At 44.1% G+C, this 19792-nt stretch overlaps 1 protein-coding gene across 5 annotated transcripts in view; it reads left to right on the top strand.

The window, feature by feature from the left end:
- Positions 1 to 19522, top strand: part of LOC116739797 (signal-regulatory protein beta-1-like) — a 42946-nt gene extending 23424 nt beyond the window's left edge. For 2 of the 5 annotated variants that reach the window (XM_032604499.1, XM_032604497.1), the window contains 6 exons: positions 131 to 484; positions 5984 to 6082; positions 6227 to 6547; positions 7133 to 7462; positions 16418 to 16526; positions 17152 to 19522. In XM_032604499.1, the coding sequence (XP_032460390.1) occupies positions 131 to 484; positions 5984 to 6082; positions 6227 to 6547; positions 7133 to 7462; positions 16418 to 16524 (1211 nt within the window). In that variant the 3' untranslated portion in view covers positions 16525 to 16526; positions 17152 to 19522. Of the gene's footprint in view, positions 1 to 130; positions 485 to 645; positions 824 to 1626; positions 6083 to 6226; positions 6548 to 7132; positions 7463 to 16417; positions 16527 to 17151 lie in introns of those variants that run through there. The other 3 variants (XM_032604498.1, XM_032604502.1, XM_032604501.1) reach the window with 3 other exon arrangements.
- Positions 19523 to 19792: the final 270 nt, after the last annotated feature.

Below are 19792 nucleotides of genomic sequence, written 5' to 3'. Positions count from 1 at the left end.
ACGCAATGGGCTGAGTTCAAGGCTGGCTCATGGTGCACTAAGTTAATGAAAACTGTTGTCGATAAATAACTGAGAAAACCTACTGGATCACCTAAGGATGAATAAGTAACTGGATTGTGTTTCCCTCCAGGAGTGGCAGGTGAGGACGAGCTGCAGGTGATTCAGCCTGACACGTCAGTTTCAGTCGCAGCAGGAGAGACGGCCACTCTGCGCTGCGACGTGACCTCCTTGCTCCCCGTGGGGCCCACTAACTGGTTCAGGGGCACAGGGCCAGGCCGGGAGTTAATCTACAGTCTCAAAAGTGGCCCCTTCCCTCGAGTAACAACTGTTGCAGATACTACAAGGAGAAACAACATGGACTTTTCCATCCGCATCAGTAGCATCACGCCAGCAGACACCGGTATGTACTACTGTGTGAAGTTCAAGAAAGCAAGCCCTGACGTGGAGATTAAGTCTGGACCAGGCACTCATCTCACTGTGAGTGGTGAGTATGGCCTGGGTCTCTTTTGTCCCCCTGGTCTGTGACAACAAGTCAACAAGAATGCCCTCCACCCTTTGAGAAAAAAGAAAAAAAAGAAGGATCAAGTGCAGCAGTGGGTGTTTATATCATGATCTGATTTCACTCCCTTCTACAGATCAGGGAAACTGAGGCCTGCAGAGGTTGTGCTACTTGCCAAAGGCCCCACAACTAGTAAAGCTGGGAAAAGTCTGGAACCCCAGTCTGCCTGGCTCCACAGCCCTTGCCTTTTCCATCCCATCTAGTCCTTCGGTTCCAGGGATGAGGGAACTGAAGGTCTGAGCGACTTGCCCCGTCACAGCCCAGGTATCACCTCCTGCCTCCAGAGAGTGCTCCCCTCAATGTGGCTGAGTCTTCTCTTTATTCAGCACCTATTGAGCACCTACTGTGTACCAGGCCCTGCTCCAGATGTTGTGGAAGCAGCAGTGAACAAAGCAGACAAGGCTCTTCTCCCGTGGAAATTATGTTGTCTCCCCTTCCAAAGAGAAGTCTATCCAGGGCAGGGTTTCTTTATTTCCTCTTCAGAAACATCACACTGAGAAGAAATTCCTAGAGGCATAGGTTCAGTGTTTACTCTGATGGCCCAGGCTAGAGGAGATGCCCAGAGGTTGGGTGTTTCCTGGGGGTCTGTTGGGAAAACCCTCCTGTGATTCAGGGACTGACTCACAGAGTCACTGAAGCCTCCCAGCAGAACTGGATCATCTCAGAATGTCCCTCCCCAGAGAAGAGGTTCCCCATGTGGGTGACTTAGGGGCTGCCCCATTGAGGTAGCAAAGGCACTCATTAAGAGTTTTCTGACAAGGACCCTGGATCCTCTTCCTAACTCCTGAATCCTGGACTGTGACACAGGAGAGACCTTTTGACACTGTCTGCCCAACCCTCCACGTACAGATGGCGGCATGAGGCCAAGAGGTGACTGGAACCCAGACCACAGTCCCATGGTCAGTGAGTGAGGGGATCCTTCCAGAACCCAATCTGATTCCAGGCCAGGCTCTTTCCTGTACCAGCATTGGAACTGGTTTCATGGAAGAGCCTGGTACATGGAAGTTAAAGAATAAAAGCTCCTTGAATTAACCATTGAACATGATGTTCTCATTGCTTTCCCATAGGGTCAGAAGGCTCCTCGCATTCAGGCCCTAAGTCCTGAGGCGACTGGAAACTTCTCCCTACTTTCAGCCACGTGATCCCAAATCCCTCATTCCATATCAGCACGTAGAGCTGCGCATTGTTTCAACAGCTACTTAACATTCCGGGTATGGAGACAATCGTTTTCATTTTACAGTCTCCTGTTGACGGATACTAAGGTGTTCCTAACCTCGGGCTATCGAAACAGCACTGCAGTGGATAACCTTTCCATGTGTCACTCTCCTCAAAGGGGAAACACCCACTGGAAGTAGCATTGCTAGATCAGAGAGTATGTGTATTTTAATTTGTGTGATTATATTGCCAACTTTCCCTCCTAGTCATGGTAGCAAAGGAATCTTCCCAGAGCTCCAGGCATTAGCAGGCAAGGTGGCTTTATCCTGATTTTGCCGATATTACTAAACTTCCCAGATTGTCGGTTCCTTGCTCAGCCAATCACAGCTAGTAAGTGGCTCCACCGCCACTCAGATCTGCTGCCTCCCAGGAGGCTGCTCGTCCTCTTCCCCAGGCTGCCTGCCCAGAGGATTCCCTGGATGAGAAGGGAGGGAGGGGGAGGGGAGCAGCAGCCTGTCAGATTCTGAATCTTCCTTATGGCATTTACTCCTTATAACCAGTGCTCTGAGGCTAGGGCCATCTGTTGTCCCTTTTACATATGAGGACACTGGGGCTCAGAGAGAGGACATGATGTGTGAGCAGGTAGGGGAGCCAAGATTGAGCCCAAGTACCTAGACTCACGGCCCTGCTCTCTGCACACCCCACTGTGCTTGTCAAGTGTGGAGAAAACTCCAGGCCTGTCCTCTTAAAACCTTGTATTGTTCTGTTCTTTAGCAATAAGCATTTTAAAAGTCCTGTCTGGGAGGCAAGTCTAGCTTTACCACAGGTCACACAGATACTACAGTGTCTCACGATGCGCTGAGTGTTCCTAAAATGCAGGCTCAGCACACTTAAAAGCACCAGGAGTTTTTCTCTCCGTTGTTGCGATCTTGCTTCTTCACTAGGCCTCATGGGGGAGCAGCTCCGGGAAGTGTAGCGTGGACAGCCCAGAGAGGGGCCAGTGCAGTCCCAGCAGCACCATGCACGCCCATTCCTGGCTCTGCAGGCCAAGGATGAGGAGGGGGAGGTGCTCCCTAGAGGGCGCTGGGGGCCCCGCGTGAGCGAGAGTTCATATTCTAGACTCAGGTGTCAGGGGCCCATGTCTTCCCTTGTTGCTACAGGGTCCCCAGGCCTGGGCACTCAGAGGCCACTCCTCCCTGTAGCTGCTTGAAGTCAAGAATCTCAGAGGGAAAAGGGGAGGGTGGTGGTCAGTGTGGGGGCTTGTGAAGGTGGGGTGCTTGCTCTGCTGATGGCCATGAAGGCTTGGAGGTGACAGGAAACACTTCTGGGACACAGTGGGTGGGGAGGGTGAGGAGACAGTCCCTCCATTTCTCTCAGCCTCAGTTTTCTCATCTGTCAAATGGTGATCATCATGGTCTCCTTTCAGGAGAGTTGGAAGGATTTGAGGTGCTCTGTCTAAATCACCAGCACAGAGTAGGGGCCCCCCAAATCGAGGTGTTATTTCCAGGCTGTGACCCAGTTCCCTGTGCTGGGTCCCATTTCCTCACCTGTAGAAAGAGGATAATCTCACAGCCTTTGCATTATGTCCTGAGGGTACAACAACCTGGTGACAGGACAGCCCCTCAGGGAGCGATGGTGCTGGCCTCCCAGACTGTGTGATCTTAACAAGTCTCAGTTCCCTCTAGTCCTCAGTTTCCCCATCTGTAAAATGGTGGTAATCACGCTGCCTTTCAGGGGTCTGTGATGACTCGAGAGCATCTGGGAAGGCCTGGATGGGGTGGACTGGGTATCACTGAGCTCAGTGCACAGCGGTTGAGAGCCTGGGCCGAGCCCCCCCGGCCTGGGCCTCCATCCCAGCTCTGCCCCGTCCCAGCTCTGGGACCTCTGACGAGTCCCTCCCCACACTGGGGCTTCGTATCCTCATCCGTCAGTGACAGCCCTGCCCTCACAGAGCATCTGCAGGAACTGAATGTGGGACGCATGTCTAGAGCTTAGAGCAGATCCTGGCATATGGTATGTGTTCCAACAACGTGAGCTCTGACGTGCTGGAGCCAGAGGACCTCGGATGGGTCGCTTTCTCTACAGGACTAAGTACAACTGGGGTTGGGGTGGAGCTGGGTTCCTTTTGACCTTGGTTGCTTATTAGAATCACCTGAGAGATGGTAAAAGCTCCCTAGACCCTGGTTCCACCCTAGCAATTCTGATTTAATTGGCCAGACGTGGGCCTGGGCAGCTGAGTCTGTTCACTCCTGCAGAGGGTGCTGGTGCCCTGCTAGGGCCGAGGAGCCCTGAGTCACGTGTTCTCTGAGGTCAGAGGGAAAGCTACGGTTTTTCCAGGACAGAGGCGGGTCACCCGTGGTGCCTGGGTTGTACGAACAGCTCTCCTGGGTGTGAGTGCTTCAGAATAGCCCGTGACGGTGACAGCTTTTAGGACGCCCAAGAAAGTCATTCGGAGTCGATTGGCAGGCACACACCCCACCTCCAACAGAGCTCACCTGGGCTGAGAGGTGCGTCCTCCCAACTCAGACCACCCTGTTCAGACCTGAGCTTCATCACTGGGGAAACCTTCCCATCTTTACACACGTGTGTGTGTAAACAGGCTCTGGAATGCCTGCAAATGCTCCCTGCTCAGCCTGGAGACCTCCTGCCTCAACACGCCATAGTGACACTGCCAAAATCTGTTCTTCCTCCTTTCAAAATGCTTACAGCTTCTGTAAAGAGCTGATCTGCAGGAAAATGCCTGTGATCTCTTGTGTGTTTTGAAAACCAATTCCCCAAACTTGTTTCTTGAGGGAATTATTTTTAAAAATGGGAACAGATTTATAATTTGGTGTTTCTACTAGTTTTTTCCTGTGGATTTTTGTCTGACAGCTGCATGGAGCATGATTTGAGGCTCTTCTTGGTGTTTCTGTTGTGCTTTTGTTTTGCCTTCTTACTGCCTAAAAAATAAATGCGTAGTTTGAGAACTAGAATGGCCAGATCTTATGATAACAGTCATGGGTGTTATTCATTTTTTACAAATTATGGGTGTTATTGATTAAGCACCTACTATATGTCAGGCTCCGTGTTTTACATATATCCTCGCTCATCTTACCAGGTGGTGCTTGTATCTACTTTGTCCAGAAACAGACACTGAGGATCGAGGATAACGAACAGTGACACTAAAATCGATCTGTCCTGCGTGCAGTGGGATGAGCTCTGACCTTTACTTGCTGGGTGCCCTTGTCCAGCTTCGTCCTCCCTGAGCCTCATCCCATATATGGAGTCACTCTTGGGCCTCCCTCACAGGGCTGGCAAGGGAATTAAAGAGCTGAGGGTGATGGAGAGATCAGGCCATCTTTAGGCTCTGAAGAGACTCTGGACAAGTGGTAACTGATCAGAGTATCTTGTCCCTTTAGGGGTGTCCAGGATGCTGGTGTTTTATACAATTTTATGGTAACTCCTTGCAATGTCCTCAAACGTTTGATGAGTTTTAAGAAGCAAGTTAAGTATTTACAAATGCAAATATTTGTAACATTTGCTGACTTTTACAGGAGGTGTTGAGTAACAATGAACAATTGGGAGACACCCTACAGGAACCTTCTAAAGAGAGAAACTACTGCACGTTTGATTTACCCATTTGTGTGTTTCTGGGTGCTTTATAGTCCTGTACCTGTGTCTCTACAGATTTAATAACAATTAAGAAATTAACCACCACTGGTTTCTCAGCACTCAGTGATCTTTCTTCTCAACCCAAAACTGAACCAAGAGAAGAACCCAGACTCAGAAAAACATCCCTTTGCTCCCTTCCTTTGAAATTCACAGATTGATACATTAGTCCTACAGAAATAGTCGTGGAAAGAATGAAAACTATGCAGTAAATTCATAAACACCTGAAGGGACATCTCTGGGTATAAACACAGTCCAGGTTAAAGAGGGATCTGTGTTTGTTTGTTTTGAGAATCATCTTGTGTTTTACTCATAGCAAAAATGCTCCCACTGCCTGATTTAACCCTCACTGCATCCCAGGAAGGGTAATGCCTGCTGTCCCCTTTCACAGACGAGGAGCTGGGAGGTGCCATGGCCACAGCTCTCGTTGGACGGTCAGCCTGGTTCAGCTTCCATGTGGTCCCGCTATGACCCCGCTTCCCTTGCATTTATTTCTGGAAACACTTCTCCGAACTTACCTAAGTTTTCCAGGGGGAGCCCAGCTAGCAACAGTTAATAGGAGAGTAAGACCAATCTGTACTTTTGTTCCTTTGCCCAAACTGGTGGGAAATCACCTGGCAGATGTAAGAAGGTGGACTTTGAACTCAGGCCTGGAATTCGATGTCAGCCCTGCCCCTGACTCAGAGTCACGTCTGGGAACCTGTGTGTCTCCTCTGTCAGTTGAGGATGATGACACTGCCCTCCCAGAACTATTTGAAGAATTTAAAACATAACATGTGTGGTGGTTCTTAACTGTGTCACATTTTTATCATTAGTGATGATAATGGCAATCATGTTCATCATTTATAAATGTTCCTTTTGTAGCCAAACCCTCTCCTCCTGTGGTATCAGGCCCCACAGTGAGGGTCTCACCTGAGCAGACAGTGAGCTTCACCTGCAAATCCCACGGGTTCTCCCCCAGAAACATCTCACTGAAATGGTTCAAAAATGGCAATGAGCTCTCAGCCTCCCAGACCGACGTGGAACCAGAGGGAAACAACGTTTCCTACAGCATCTCCAGCACAACCAAGGTGGTGCTGGCCCCGGGGGATGTTCGCTCCCAGGTCATCTGCGAGGTGACCCACATCACCCTGCAGGGAGACCCTCCTCTTCGTGGGACAGCCAACTTGTCTGAGACCATCCGAGGTAGAAGCCCCTCACGCCAGCCTAAGCCCACACCTGCCCTCAAGGCCCCAGCCTGTTCCTCCTCCCTGCTTTTTTCTCCAGGCCTCAAATTGCCTGGAATCTCCTTCCTGACAGTCCTGCCCCATCACCAGGCTCCTAGATGAGCTGGTCACTAACTACTGTTTTAATGGCAGCTGCCAGGTGGACACCCATCATGTGCCAAGCACTGTGCTAAGTAGTTTCCTTTACTTTATCAATAGTTTCTCCAGCTACTGAGCACCTACTATAAGCCAGGCCCCTATGTGCTTGGTGATTCCGTATATTTTGCTGCAGTTATTATATTCCAACTGCATGCCAGAGGCTGTGCTTGTAGATGGCACACGTTATTAACCTACTAGGAGCCCAGTCCTTGAGCACCTACTGTGCGCCCTGCAGTGTGCTTATGATTTCATTTATATGCAAAGAGACCCTCGGTGTTTGAGCACCTGCTGCGTGCCTGACTCTGTCCTCTGGTGACTCCCTTGCTGTGCTGGAAGCTGTTATCCAGCCCCTCTCCTGTGACCTGTTGCTTCCATAAGGTCAGAGCTTCTGCCTATGCTGTTTCAGTTCCGCCTACCTTGACGATTACCCAACACCCCAGGGTGGGGAACCAGGTGAATGTCACCTGCCAGGTGAACAAGTTCTACCCCCAGCGCCTACAGCTGACCTGGTTGGAGAACGGAAATGTGTCCCGAATAGACATGGCCTCGACCCTCATAGAGAACAAGGACGGGACCTTTAACCGGACGAGCTCGCTCCTGGTGAACTTATCTGCCCACAGGGAGGCTGTGCTGCTCACCTGCCAGGTGGAGCATGACGGACAGCCGGTGGTCACCAAAAACCACACCCTGGAGGCCTCTGCTCCCCAGAAGAACCAGGATGCAGATAAACCTCTTGGTGAGGCCTCCACTCCAACTGACCCAGTTCTTTACCTTCTTTATTTAATATTAAAGGTAGTAATTCATGCTTATTATAGAACAATCTAGAAGTCAGTAGGTGTAAAAGAGAATTTTAAAATAAGTTCCCTCCCCCAAATGCCACACCCCCAAGAGTGACCACTGGTAAGAGTTTGGCATATTCTTTATAGATCTCTTGACATAAATATCCATGAAAGAAAGTAGGAAGGAGGGAGATCATCTTGTTCATAGAGTCCTGCCTCTCGCTCTCTTCAACTAACAGTAATTATGTTCCTCATTTCCCTGTCCACCCACCCACCTCCCTCCTCCTTGTTCTTTCTAACCTCTGCTTAGTCTCTCTCCAGCCTAGACTTCTCCAACCATATCAGTAACATCACCCCAGTAGACACCTGCACCTAATACTCTGTGAAACTTTGGAAGGGTAGCCCTGAGGACATGAAGTTTGAGTCTGAACCTGGCACCCAGGTGACCATGAGTGGTCACTGCACAGGGCTCCTTTGTCCCCTGATTTGGGACAATGGACTAGTAATGATCACAGTCACTGACTGAATATTTTCTAAATGCAGATCTCAGTTCAGCTGTGATCTCTTTTCCTGCTTCAGCAACCCAGAGGGTTTGGAGTTTAACAGAAGAGACTCAGGGAGAAATGGAGGGCGGGGGATGCTGTTGAAGATTTGTTGCCTTTAGTTCAGATGATTGGGCTAAACTAATAAAGGTGAATCTGAGTCCCTGAGGACAGGAACCACCAGCCTTTATAACAGATATGTGCTAATTAAAGACAGGTTCCCCCTCAGCTGGGCATCGTCCCAAGGACAGTCCCCCTTTCTATGAATAAAACATGTCTTATAAGCTGTCATGTAACATCAAGAGAGGGTCGAGTCACATCCAGGAGTCTTTCCTCCAGAAGACCTTTCAAAGTCCCACGTTCCTTCCAACATACCCGTGGTGTTGTCCTCAACTTCGGGGTCAATGCTAGGTCACTGAGTGACCATGTCTCTGCCTGCTGGAAGAATAAAGAGAGGAAGGGGAGAACAAACAACTTCCCTTAAACGAGAGATATAGAGAAGTTGCACAATTGTGTTCACTTTAACTTACTCCTGTGTGCACAACCAGTTGTCAGTGGAGTCCACAATTGTGTGGTCATACGGTTAAGGACCTTGATTTTCTACAAAACTAATACCAGTGCACACTTAATATATAATCAGTATTAATCCCCTAATATCATTTAAAATGGAGTATAAATTCAAATTTTCCAAAATGTATTTTATTGTTGTTTTTGTGCACCAAAATTTTAATTCATCTGTAAGTTCTTGGCAAAAATTTTCCATGACTCCATCTGGGCCTTGAGAATCTATTTTTTTATTTGAAAAAGAATTTGAATTGTTTAAGACTATTCAGATTATTCATTTCATATAGTGTGAGCTGTGGTAGGTTCTGCTTTTTGAGGTATTTGTTCCATTGTCTCTAAGTTGTCAAATTTCTGCCTGTATAGTTTTTCGTAACATTCCCTAACTATCCTTTTGATGTCTGAAGGGTCTGTAGTGATGTCCTCTGTTTCCTTCCTGGAAACAGATGTCCTCTGTTTCATTCCTGATATTGGAAATGTGTCATTCATTTTTTCTTTGCAGTTGTACTAGAACTTTTTCAATTTTATTGGTCTTTTAAAAGAACCCACTCTTTTTTTTCCTTATTAGTCATCAATTTTATACACATCAGTGTATACATGCCAATGCCAATCACCCAATTCATCACACCACCACCCCAAACCCCCCTCCGCTTTCCCCCCTTGGTGTCCATACATTTGTTCTCTACATCTGTGTCTCAATTTCTGCCCTGCAAACCGGTTCATCTGTACCATTTTCCTAGGTCCCACATATATGCATTAATATACGACATTTGTTTTTCTCTTTCTGACTTACTTCACTCTGTATGACAGTCTCTAGATCAATCCACGTCTCAACAAATGACCCAATTTTGTTCCTTTTTATGGCTGAGCCACAAAATATATGGTACATATATCCATTGTATATATGTACCACATCTTCTTTATCCATTTGTCTGTCAAAGAGCATTTAAGTTGCTTCCATGACCTGGCTATTGTAAATAATGCTGCAGTGAACATTGGGGTGCATGTGTCTTTTTGATTATGGTTTTCTCTGGGTATATGCCCAGTAGTGGGATTGCTGGATCGTATGGTAATTCTATTTTTAATTTTTTAAGGAATCTCCATAGTGGCTGTATCAATTTACATTCCCACCAACACTGCAAGAGGGTTCCCTTTCCTCCACACCGTCTCCAACATTTGTTATTTGTAGATTTTCTGATGAAGCCCATTCTAACTGGTGTGAGGTGATACCTCATTGTAGTTCTGATTTGCATTTCTCTAATAATTAGTGATGTTGAGCAGCTTTTCATGTGCTTCTTGGCCATCTGTATGTCTTCTTTAGAGAAATGTCTATTTAGCTTTTCTGCCTATTTTTGGATTGGGTTGTTTGTTTTTCTAATATTGAGCTGCATGAGCTGTTTATATATTTTGGAGATTAATCCTTTGTCCATTGATTTGTTGGCAAATGTTTTCTCCCATTATGAGGGTTGTCTTTTCATCTTCTTTATGGTTTCCTTTGCGGTGCAAAAGCTTTTACGTTTCATTAGACCCCATTTGTTTCTTTTTGTTTTTATTTCCATTACTCTAAGAGGTGGATCAAAAAAGATCTTGCTGTGACTTATGTCAGAGTGCTCTTCCTATGTTTTCCACCAATAGTTTTATGGTGTCCAGTCTTACATTTAGGTCTCTAATCCATTTTGAGTTTATTTTTGTGTATGGTGTTAGGGAATGTTCTAATTTCATTCTTTTACATGTAGCTGTCCAGTTTTCCCAGAACCACTTATTGAAGAGACTGTCTTTTCTCCATTGTATATCCTTTCCTCCTTTGTCATAGATTAGTTGACCATAGGTGTATGGGTTTACCTCTGGGCTTTCTATCTTGTTCCATTGATCTATGTTTCTGTTTTTGTGCCAGTACAATATTGTCTTGATTACTGTAGCTTTGTAGTATAGTCTGAAGTTAGGGAATCTGATTCCTCCAGCTCCGTTTTTTACCTCAAGACTGCTTTGGCTACTTGGGGTCTTTTGTGTCTCCATACAAAATTTAAGATTTTTTGTTCTAGTTCCATAAAAAATGCCATGGGATAGAGTTTCCATTGAATATGTAGATTGCTTTGGGTACTATAGTCATTTTCACAATATTGATTCTTCCCATCCAAGAACATGGTATATGTTGGTATCATCTGTTGGTATCATCTTTAATTTCTTTCATCAGTGTCTCATAGTTTTCTGCATACAGGTCTTTTGTCTCCTTAGGTAGGTTTATTCCTAGGTATTTTATTCTTTTTGTTGCAGTGGTAAATGGGAGTGTTTCCTTAATTTCTCTTTCAGATTTTTCATCATTAGTGTATAGGAATGCAAGAGATTTCTGTGCATTAATTTTGTATCCTGCAACTTTACCAAGTTCATTTTTTAGCTCCACTCGTTTTCTGGTAGCATCTTTAGGATTCTCTACATATAGTATCATGTCATCTGTAAAGAGTGACAGTTTTACTTCTTCTTTTCCAATTTATATTCCTTTTCTTTCTTTTTCTTCTCTGATTGCTGTGGCTAGGACTTCCAAAACTATGTTGAATAATAGTGGTGAAAGTGGACATCCTTGTCTTGTTCCTGAACTTATAGGAAATGCTGTCAGTTTTTCACCATTGAGAATGATGTTTGCTGTGGGTTTCTCATATATGGCCTTTTTTAAGTTGGGGTAGCTTCCCTCTATGCCCACTTTCTGGAGAGTTTTTTATATAAATCAGTGTTGAATTTTGTCAAAAACTTTCTATGCATCTCTTGAGATGATCATATGGTTTTTATTCTTAAGTTTGTTAATATATTGTATCACATTGATTGATTTGCATATATTGAAGAATCCTTGCTTCCTGGGGATAAATCCCACTTGATCATGGTGTATGATACTTTTTTTTTTTTTGCGGTACGCGGGCCTCTCACTGTTGTGGCCTCTCCCGTTGCAGAGCACAGCTTCTAGACGTGCAGGCTCAGCAGCCATGGCTCACGGGCCCAGCCGCTCCGTGGCATGTGGGATCTTCCCGGACCGGGACACGAACCCATGTTCCCTGCATCAGCAGGCGGACTCTGAACAACTGCACCACCAGGGAAGCCCAATAGTGTATGATACTTTTAATGTGTTGTTGGATTCTGTTTGCTAGTATTTCATTGAGGAATTTTGCATCTATATTCATCAGTGATATTGGTTTGTAATTTTCTTTTTTTGTAGTATCTTTGTCTGGTTTTGGTATCAGGGTGATGGTGGCCTCATAGAATGAGTTTGGGAGTGTTCCTTCCACTGCAATTTTTTGGAAGAGTTTAAGAAGGATGGGTGTTAGCTCTTCTCTAAATGTTTGATATTATTCACCTGTGAAGCTATCTGGTCCTGGACTTTTGTTTGTTGGAAGATTTTTAATCACAGTTTCAATTTCATTAGTTGTGATGGTCTGTTCATATTTTCTATTTCATCCTGGTTCAGTCTTGGAAGGTTATACCTTTCTAAGAATTTGTCCTTTTCTTCCAGGTTGTCCATTTTATTGGCATTGACTTGTTTGTAGTAGTCTCTTAGGATGCTTTTTATTTCTGCAGTGTCTGTTGTAACTTCTACTTTTTCATTTCTAATTTTATTGATTTGAGCCTTCTCCCTCTTTTTCTTGATGAATCTGGCTAATGGTTTATCAATTTTGTTTATCTTCTCCAAGTACCAGCTTTTAGTTTTATTGATCTTTGCTATCGTTCTCTTTGTTTCTATTTCATTTATTTTCTGCTCTGATGTTTATGATTTCTTTCCTTTTGCTAACTTTGGGCTTTATTTGTTCTTCTTTCTCTAGTTCCCTTAGGTGTAAGGTTAGATTGTTTATTTGAGATTTTTCTTGTTTCTTGAGGTAGGCTTGTATAGCTATAAACTTCGCTCTTAGAACTGCTTTTGCTGCATCCCACAGGTTTTGGATCACCGTGTTTTCATTGTCATTTGTCTCTAGATATTTTTTGATTTCCTCTTTGATTTCTTCAGTGATCTCTTGGTTATTTAGTGAGGTATTGTTTCGCCTCCATGTTTTTGTGTTTTTTACATATTTTCCCCTGTAAATTCATTTCTAATCTCATAGCACTGTGGTGAGAATAGAAGCTTGGTATGATTTCAATTTTCTTAAATTTACTGAGGCTTGATTTGTGACCCAAGATGTGATCTCTCCTGGAGAATGTCACATGCACACTTGAGAAGAAAGTATAATCTGCTGTTTTTGGATGGAATGTCCTATAAATATCAATTATATCTATCTGGTCTTTAAATTGTGTCATTTAAAGCTTCTGTTTCCTTATTTATTTTCATTTAGGATGATTGGTCCATTGGTGTAAGTGAGATGTTAAAGTCCCCCCATTATTATTGTGTTACTGTCGCTCTCCTCTTTTAACTGTTAGCAGTTGCCTTATGTACAGAGGTGCTCCTATGTTGGGTGCATATATATTTATAATTGTTATATCTTCTTCTTGGATTGTTCCTTTGATCATTATGTAGTGTCCTTCTTCATCTCTTGTAACATTCTTTATTTAAAAGTCTATTTTATCTAATATCAGTATTGCTACTCCAGCTTCCCCTTGATTTCCATTTGCATGGAATATCTTTTGCCATCCCCTCACTTTCAGTCTCTATGTGTCCCTAGGTATGAAGTTGGTCTCTTGTAGAGAGCATATATATGTGTTTTGTTTTGTATCCATTCAGCAAGCGTGTGTCTTTTGGTTGGAGCATTTAATTCATTCACTTTTAAGGTAATTATAGATATGTATGTTCATATGACGATTTTCTTAATTGTTTTGGGTTTGTTTTTGTAGGTCCTTTTCTTCTCTTGTGTTTCCCCCTTAGAGAAGTTCCTTTAGCATTTATTGTAAAGCTGGTTTCGTGGTGCTGAATTCTCTTAGCTTTTGCTTGTCTGTAAAGCTTTTGATTTCTCCATTGAATCTGAGTGAGATCCTTGCTGGGTAGAGTAATCTTGGTTGTAGTTTCTTCCCTTTCATCACTTTAAGTATATCATGCCACTCCCCTCTGGCTTGTAGAGTTTCTGCTGAGAAAGCAGCTGTTAACCTTATGGGAGTTTCCTTGTATGTTATTTGTCATTTTTCCCTTGCTGTTTTCAATAAATTTTCTTTGTCTTTAATTTTTACCAGTTTGATTACTATGTGTCTTGGCATGTTTCTCCTTGGGTTTATCCTGTATGTGACTCTCTGTGCTTCTTGGACTTGGGTGGCTATTTCCTTTCCCATATTAGGGAAGTTTTCGTCTATAATCTCTTCAAATATTTTCTCTGGTCCTTTCTCTCTCTCTTCTCCTTCTGGGACTCCTATAATGTGAATGTTATTGCATTTAATGTTGTCCCAGAAGTCTCTTAGGCTGTCTTCATTTCTCTTCATTCTTTTTTCTTTATTCTGTTCCACAGCAGTGAATTCCACCATTCTGTCTTCCAGGTCACTTATCCGTTCTTCTGCCTCAGTTATTCTGCTCTTGATTCCTTCTAGTGTAGTTTTCATTTCAGGTATTGTATTGTTCATCTCTGTTTGTTTGTTCTTCAGTTCTTCTAGGTCTTTGTTAAACATTTCTTGCATCTTCTCGATTTTTGCCTCCATTCTTTTGCCGAGGTCCTGGATCATCTTCACTATCATTATTCTGAATTCTTTTTCTGGAAGGTTGCCTATCTCCACTTCATTTAGTTGTTTTTCTTGTTCCTTCTTCTGCTACATAGCCCTCTGCCTTTTCATCTTGTCTATCTTTCTGTGAATGTGGTTTTCGTTCCACAGGCTGCAGGATTGTAATTCTTCTTGCTTCTGCTGTCTGCCTTCTGGTGGATAAGGCTATCTCAGAGCCTACTATTTGTTTCAGTTATTTTCTCTATTGTTTATCTGTTTTCATTTTCACTGATTTTTCTTCTTTCTTTATTATTTCCTCCCTTCTGCTTGCTTTGGGTTTATTTTGCTCCTTCATTTCTCATTTCTTGAGGCAGGAATTTAGATTATTGATTTAGACTTTTTCTTTTTCCTAGTGCCACACTGTGTCTCCTCTTGTGCTTGGTTCCTGACTGCTGTGTCCTTCCTCCAGTCCTCAGGTCCCTAGACAGTCTGCCTCCTCTTCCACCTCAGAGTCCTTCTATGCTTGTCCCGTGTGTTATTTCTAGGGTTCAAGTTGTACTGAACGAGGAGAGTAGGAGAGAAGAGTCCATGCCATCTTGTCTGGCATGGCCTGTAAATGCTTTTTCATCTTCCATCTTCTGCTCAGGCTCAACCAGCGCTGGTACTTCAGGGTGCTGCTGGGTGCCTGACCCATGATGCTTGTTAGTGTAGTAAAGCTGGAAATGTCTTTTGAAGCACCTAGGTTGGCAGGCTGAAGAGAAGTGTAAGATGCTGATGTGATCCTTCTTCCCGGATCCAAAGCCTACCCCAGGCATCTGAGGGCTCCAGCCACTGCAGGCCTGCATCCAGTGGGTCTGGTGTGAGGATGCACATCTTATTGTTTGTATTTATGGTATTGGGGTTTTTTACAATATTTCTAGCCTAATGGACCTCTCTTCCCTAGTACAGCATAAATCAAGATGTTAATGGAGTTTTTGGTTGGTTGGTTGGTTTTGATAAGGGAGAAATGTTCTGAGTCCTCTAATTCTTTGGTTCTCTTTTGTCTTTCAGGAACCTAAATCCCTCCCCACTGCTTTTTTTTTTTGCGGTACGCGGGCCTCTCACTTATGTGGCCTCTCCTGTTGCGGAGCACAGGCTCCGGACGCGCAGGCTCAGCGGCCATGGCTCACGGGCCCAGCTGCTCCGCGGCATGTGGGATCTTCCTGGACCGGGGCACGAACCCGTGTCCCCTGAACTCCCCACTGCTTTTTTCTTTTTCCCTTTACCTCTCAATTGCCATCAGCACGTCTTCCTGCTTTTCAATTATTCTACCCAGAAGTTATGCACTTTAACTCATGCATATCCATTTATTCACATCTGTTCTATTAGGTTCCTATAGTCAGTGTAAGTAATTACCACATTTAGTGATTTAATACAAGACAAATGCATTATCATACAGTTGTAGAGGTCAGAAGTCTAAAATGGGTGGCTGGGCTCTAGAGAAGAATCCATTTCCTTGCCTTTTCCAACTCCCAGAGGTGTCCACACTCCTTGGCAAAGGGCCTCACATCAGTCTGACCTCTGCTTCTGATATCACATCTCCTCCAACTGTTCTGCCTCAATCTTTTACTTATAAGAATCTTTGTGATTACATGGCCTCCACTAGGAAAATGTGCCCATCTCAAGATCCTTAACAAATCACTACTGCTAATCCCTTTTGACATGTAAGGTAACATATGCACAGATTCTGGGGATTCTGTTCCAACCCTTTTAAATCACACATACTTTTAAACCCCTTTCTATGATCTGTGCTCCTTAGGACACTTTTCCAATATTTTCAAAGTTTAGACAAATTTATATTGGTGGTGGTATTTCCAAATAACTCTAGCTGCCTTGTCTATTTCTCCATAATTTTCCTGGTGGCTGGTTGAAGATGGGATGGCAGCCTAGTGAGAGACTATTAGGATTTGCTGAATTTTCTCTTGTCTCACAGTTATTTTCACTTCTGACATTTTCTCTTCAAGTAATAACACCCTTGCAGCCTGAGAAAAGAGAGTAGGAGAATGAGGGACTCCTGTATGCTGATTTCTGCCTCAAGCTTGAGCCCAGGATGCAGGTCAAAGCCTCAGAGTGTTGATGGGCCCAGGTGGCCTCAGATGGAGTAAGTCGAGGCCCCTGGGAATGGCTCCTGTGTGATCCCTCTAATTGCTCCTCTTGTCCCTCGATGATTTCCAGGCCCAGAACTGTCTTCTCCTCTCCTGGTAGTTCTCCTCCTAGGCCCGAAGGTGCTGCTGGTGGTCGGTGTCTCTGTCATCTTTGTCCACAGGAAGCATTGGGCCTGACTGTAAGTTGGGGTAGGAGGGAGGGCAGGACAAGGTCTGTCCTAGATGACATAAGGTCAGTAGGGGAGCCAGCCCACAGGTCACACAGGGTCAGGGCCCACGTGGGGATAAGAGAAGGGGACACACTTCCCTCAATACCCTCCGGAGTATCCTGTTTCCCTCTAAGAGGTGCCCAACTCCCAGGAGGTGTGTGGGGTCCTGGAGGATGTGGGCTGGATCAGGGGTTTTCAAAGGGTGTCTCTTAGCAGTTCTGTAGAGGAAGTGGGCAGAGGGTGCTGAATGAGGAGGAGCTGAGTGGGTGGCTCCCTTGGAGACCATTTCTAGACACTTGAGTCCTGGGGCTCCTTGGGGCAAAAAGAATCCACATTTTCAGGTAATGTTGAGAACTCTGGATTGGCTATTCTGAGAGCGGCTTCTGCTCTGACCCTCCATGTGACAGAATAGAAGGGCTGGGGATGGGGCATCAGACCTGGGGAGGATGCTGAGGGGTCAGAGTGCTATCCCAGGGGCTGCTCATCCTTTCAAGACAGGCATCCCGGGAGGAGAGCACCTGGGCACATAGGAGGTATGCAAGGAACGTTTCCTGAGTGATGAGCAGATAATTAAATATGGACATGTTTCTCACAGCTCCTTCCTTCCTCCCTGCTGGTGTCACCCTCAGTGTCTGCTGCCTCCTTCCCTTCCTGAGGGGCCCAGCCCAGGAGAAGGACTCAACTGGGAGCTTCCATGACTCTGCTCCAAATGCCTCCCCTCCATGGAGACTTGCCTGCCCACATGTTCCTGAAGCCACCAGAGCTGGGTCTTCATACATGGTCCTGAGCAAGGATCATGGGAAGTAGCTCTGGGGGCTGACTCAGGACATTTCCCTGGAACGTGAGAAATAAGTCAGATCAACACAGATCAGGTTATCTCTCATCTATCACCTTGGACTCGGCCATGAACTACACAATAATGCCCTGTGCTGAGGAGTTATTCTGTCCTCTGGATTCCTGCCTTCACCTGACTCCCCACACTTTGAGGTGCCTCTTTAGTACAAATGACTCCCCATCTTACTTTTAAGAAAAGTTATTCTCCTTCCTCGTTGTCTAAATATCCAACTTCTCAAGCCCAGAAAATAGTGTTCCCTCCTCTCTCCATGATGGGAAGAGTAGTTTTTCTATAATCTTGCATCCTTCCCAACCCTATTGCTCATGGTAGGTATACTGTGTCCAGAAGCCTGGAGTCATCCTTGATTTAGCTTTCTTTTATATCACATATTCAATTCTGCCTTCAAAATGTTTATGTCCAGTGGTCAGATGGAACTCTTTAACAATTGACTATCCAAAAGGAAAAAAAAAATAAAGAAAAGTTCTTGGTATAAATACTCCCAATGTGGTCAATTTCAAGTTAGCAACAGTTTAACAACTAGTTTGCAAAATTCCTGAAAATGTAAATATCAGCTCTCATGAGCCAGTACCAATCCCCTCCAGCACACTTCTTAATTGCATCCATAATCTGCACATTCTCACCCCCACCACTGCTCCCTAGTCCCAGCCACCATCATCTCTTCCTGCACCATTGCTATAGTCTCTGACTGGCTTTCCTGTTTCAGCCTCAGTGATTCCTTGGGAATGTAAGTCAAATCCTATCATTCCTCTGCTTCCTCCTCCAACATATCTGCCTGGCTTGCTCTCTTCCTTCACTCCAGCCTCTGCTCAAATATCACTTTATCAAAGGCATCTTCCATATACCATCCTGTATAAAGTATCAGTTCCTCTCTCAGCCTCACATTCCATGACCTCTTAACCTGATTAACCTGTTTCCTGAACACTTATTACCATCTGACATACAAAGCATAGGCAGTTCTCACTTTGCATAGTAGAGAAGGACCATAAAAATTACCGTGTAAACTGAATCATGGAAAGTGATCTCAGTAACCAATGGGATAAATAAAGATTGTTCTGTGATCATTAAAATTTGATTTCAAAATATTAGGAACTCTCTTACTGTCAGCTACTAATAATATGTAGTTTGACAAATTAGAAACACTGAGAATTAAAGCAATTTATTTCTTTATAAAAACTTATCCAAAGTGTTTGAACAGTGCTTGCCTTCTTCTTCTTGCATAATTTATAATATAAGAGCATCTTTTTTACAACTTGCTGAATTATGCTCCTTGCGAAGTTTGGATCCGTTTCCGACATTTTATGCCTTGTACTCTCAATGTTGTGAAATCTTTACAAACTTTCTTTAATTCAAAGTATTTGCTGTTGTCACTTCCTCTGGGACATTTTCACTCTTTTCCTCACCACAACTTTCCTCATTTATGTGGTAAGTTTGCCTTTACTAAGTTCTTCTGATTGCATATCTAGAATCTTTCTAACACTATTAAGGTACCTTGGTCAGCTATTTCTTCTGTAATCCATTTATATTGTTTGAATATAACTTCTCGCATCATCATATTTTGTCTCTCCATGGCACTTTCATCTTTGTTGCCAGTTCCCTTTTATAATTATTCACTTTTGTAAATGTCATGTGGGTTTATCACTGGGAGACAGGAGAAAATACAATTACGTATTTTGCTGTCTGTGCCTACACTGTGTAAGAGAGTCACAGTGACCAATCACTACAGACTTTCAAAGAATTGTATGATTGGTTACTGATCACGATGAGCATCTGTTAGTACATAATGATTTGTGGAATGAAGTATACTTAGCAGCAAAGTTGTACGTTATGTATCGTTCACAGTAAAGTTCCTGTGGTGACTGAAATCTGAACCCTGTGTTGGGGGATTGATGTTATTTAACTAAACTGAAATTCATGCACCAGGCAAAATGAACACTGATGTATGTGTTGTCTCTTCCTCAAACAGGACATCAGTTCTATGAGAAGGGACTCTGAATCCTCAGGTGCCAGAACAGTGACTACCACATACTAGGCCATTGTTTAATTTAATAAATGAATGAATTAGTTTTTACCAGATGTTGGATTTCAAAATAAAAATTATCTAATTCCATCATCTGGCTCTTGTGTTCTGATGTTTTTTCATTAAAGGCTAATCTCTCTTCTTTGTGTTCAGAAATCCTATCAAAAATTCAATATTCTTCAGAACCCAAGGAAGTAAAAAACCAAAAGAAAATAAAACCAAAAAGCAAAAACTGACATTGATTAGAGTTTGTCAAGGGGGCTCAGAAACAAACTGAAAGAGGTCCCAATGGACAAAGCTGGAACAATTTGGGCAAGAAATATTGGAGATATATATATATATATATATATATACACACACACA

Source organism: Phocoena sinus, chromosome 15 (assembly GCF_008692025.1).
Source record: "Phocoena sinus isolate mPhoSin1 chromosome 15, mPhoSin1.pri, whole genome shotgun sequence".
In the NCBI taxonomy this organism is placed as follows: Eukaryota; Metazoa; Chordata; class Mammalia; order Artiodactyla; family Phocoenidae; genus Phocoena; species Phocoena sinus.
This window is presented reverse-complemented; position numbering and strand designations above follow the sequence as displayed.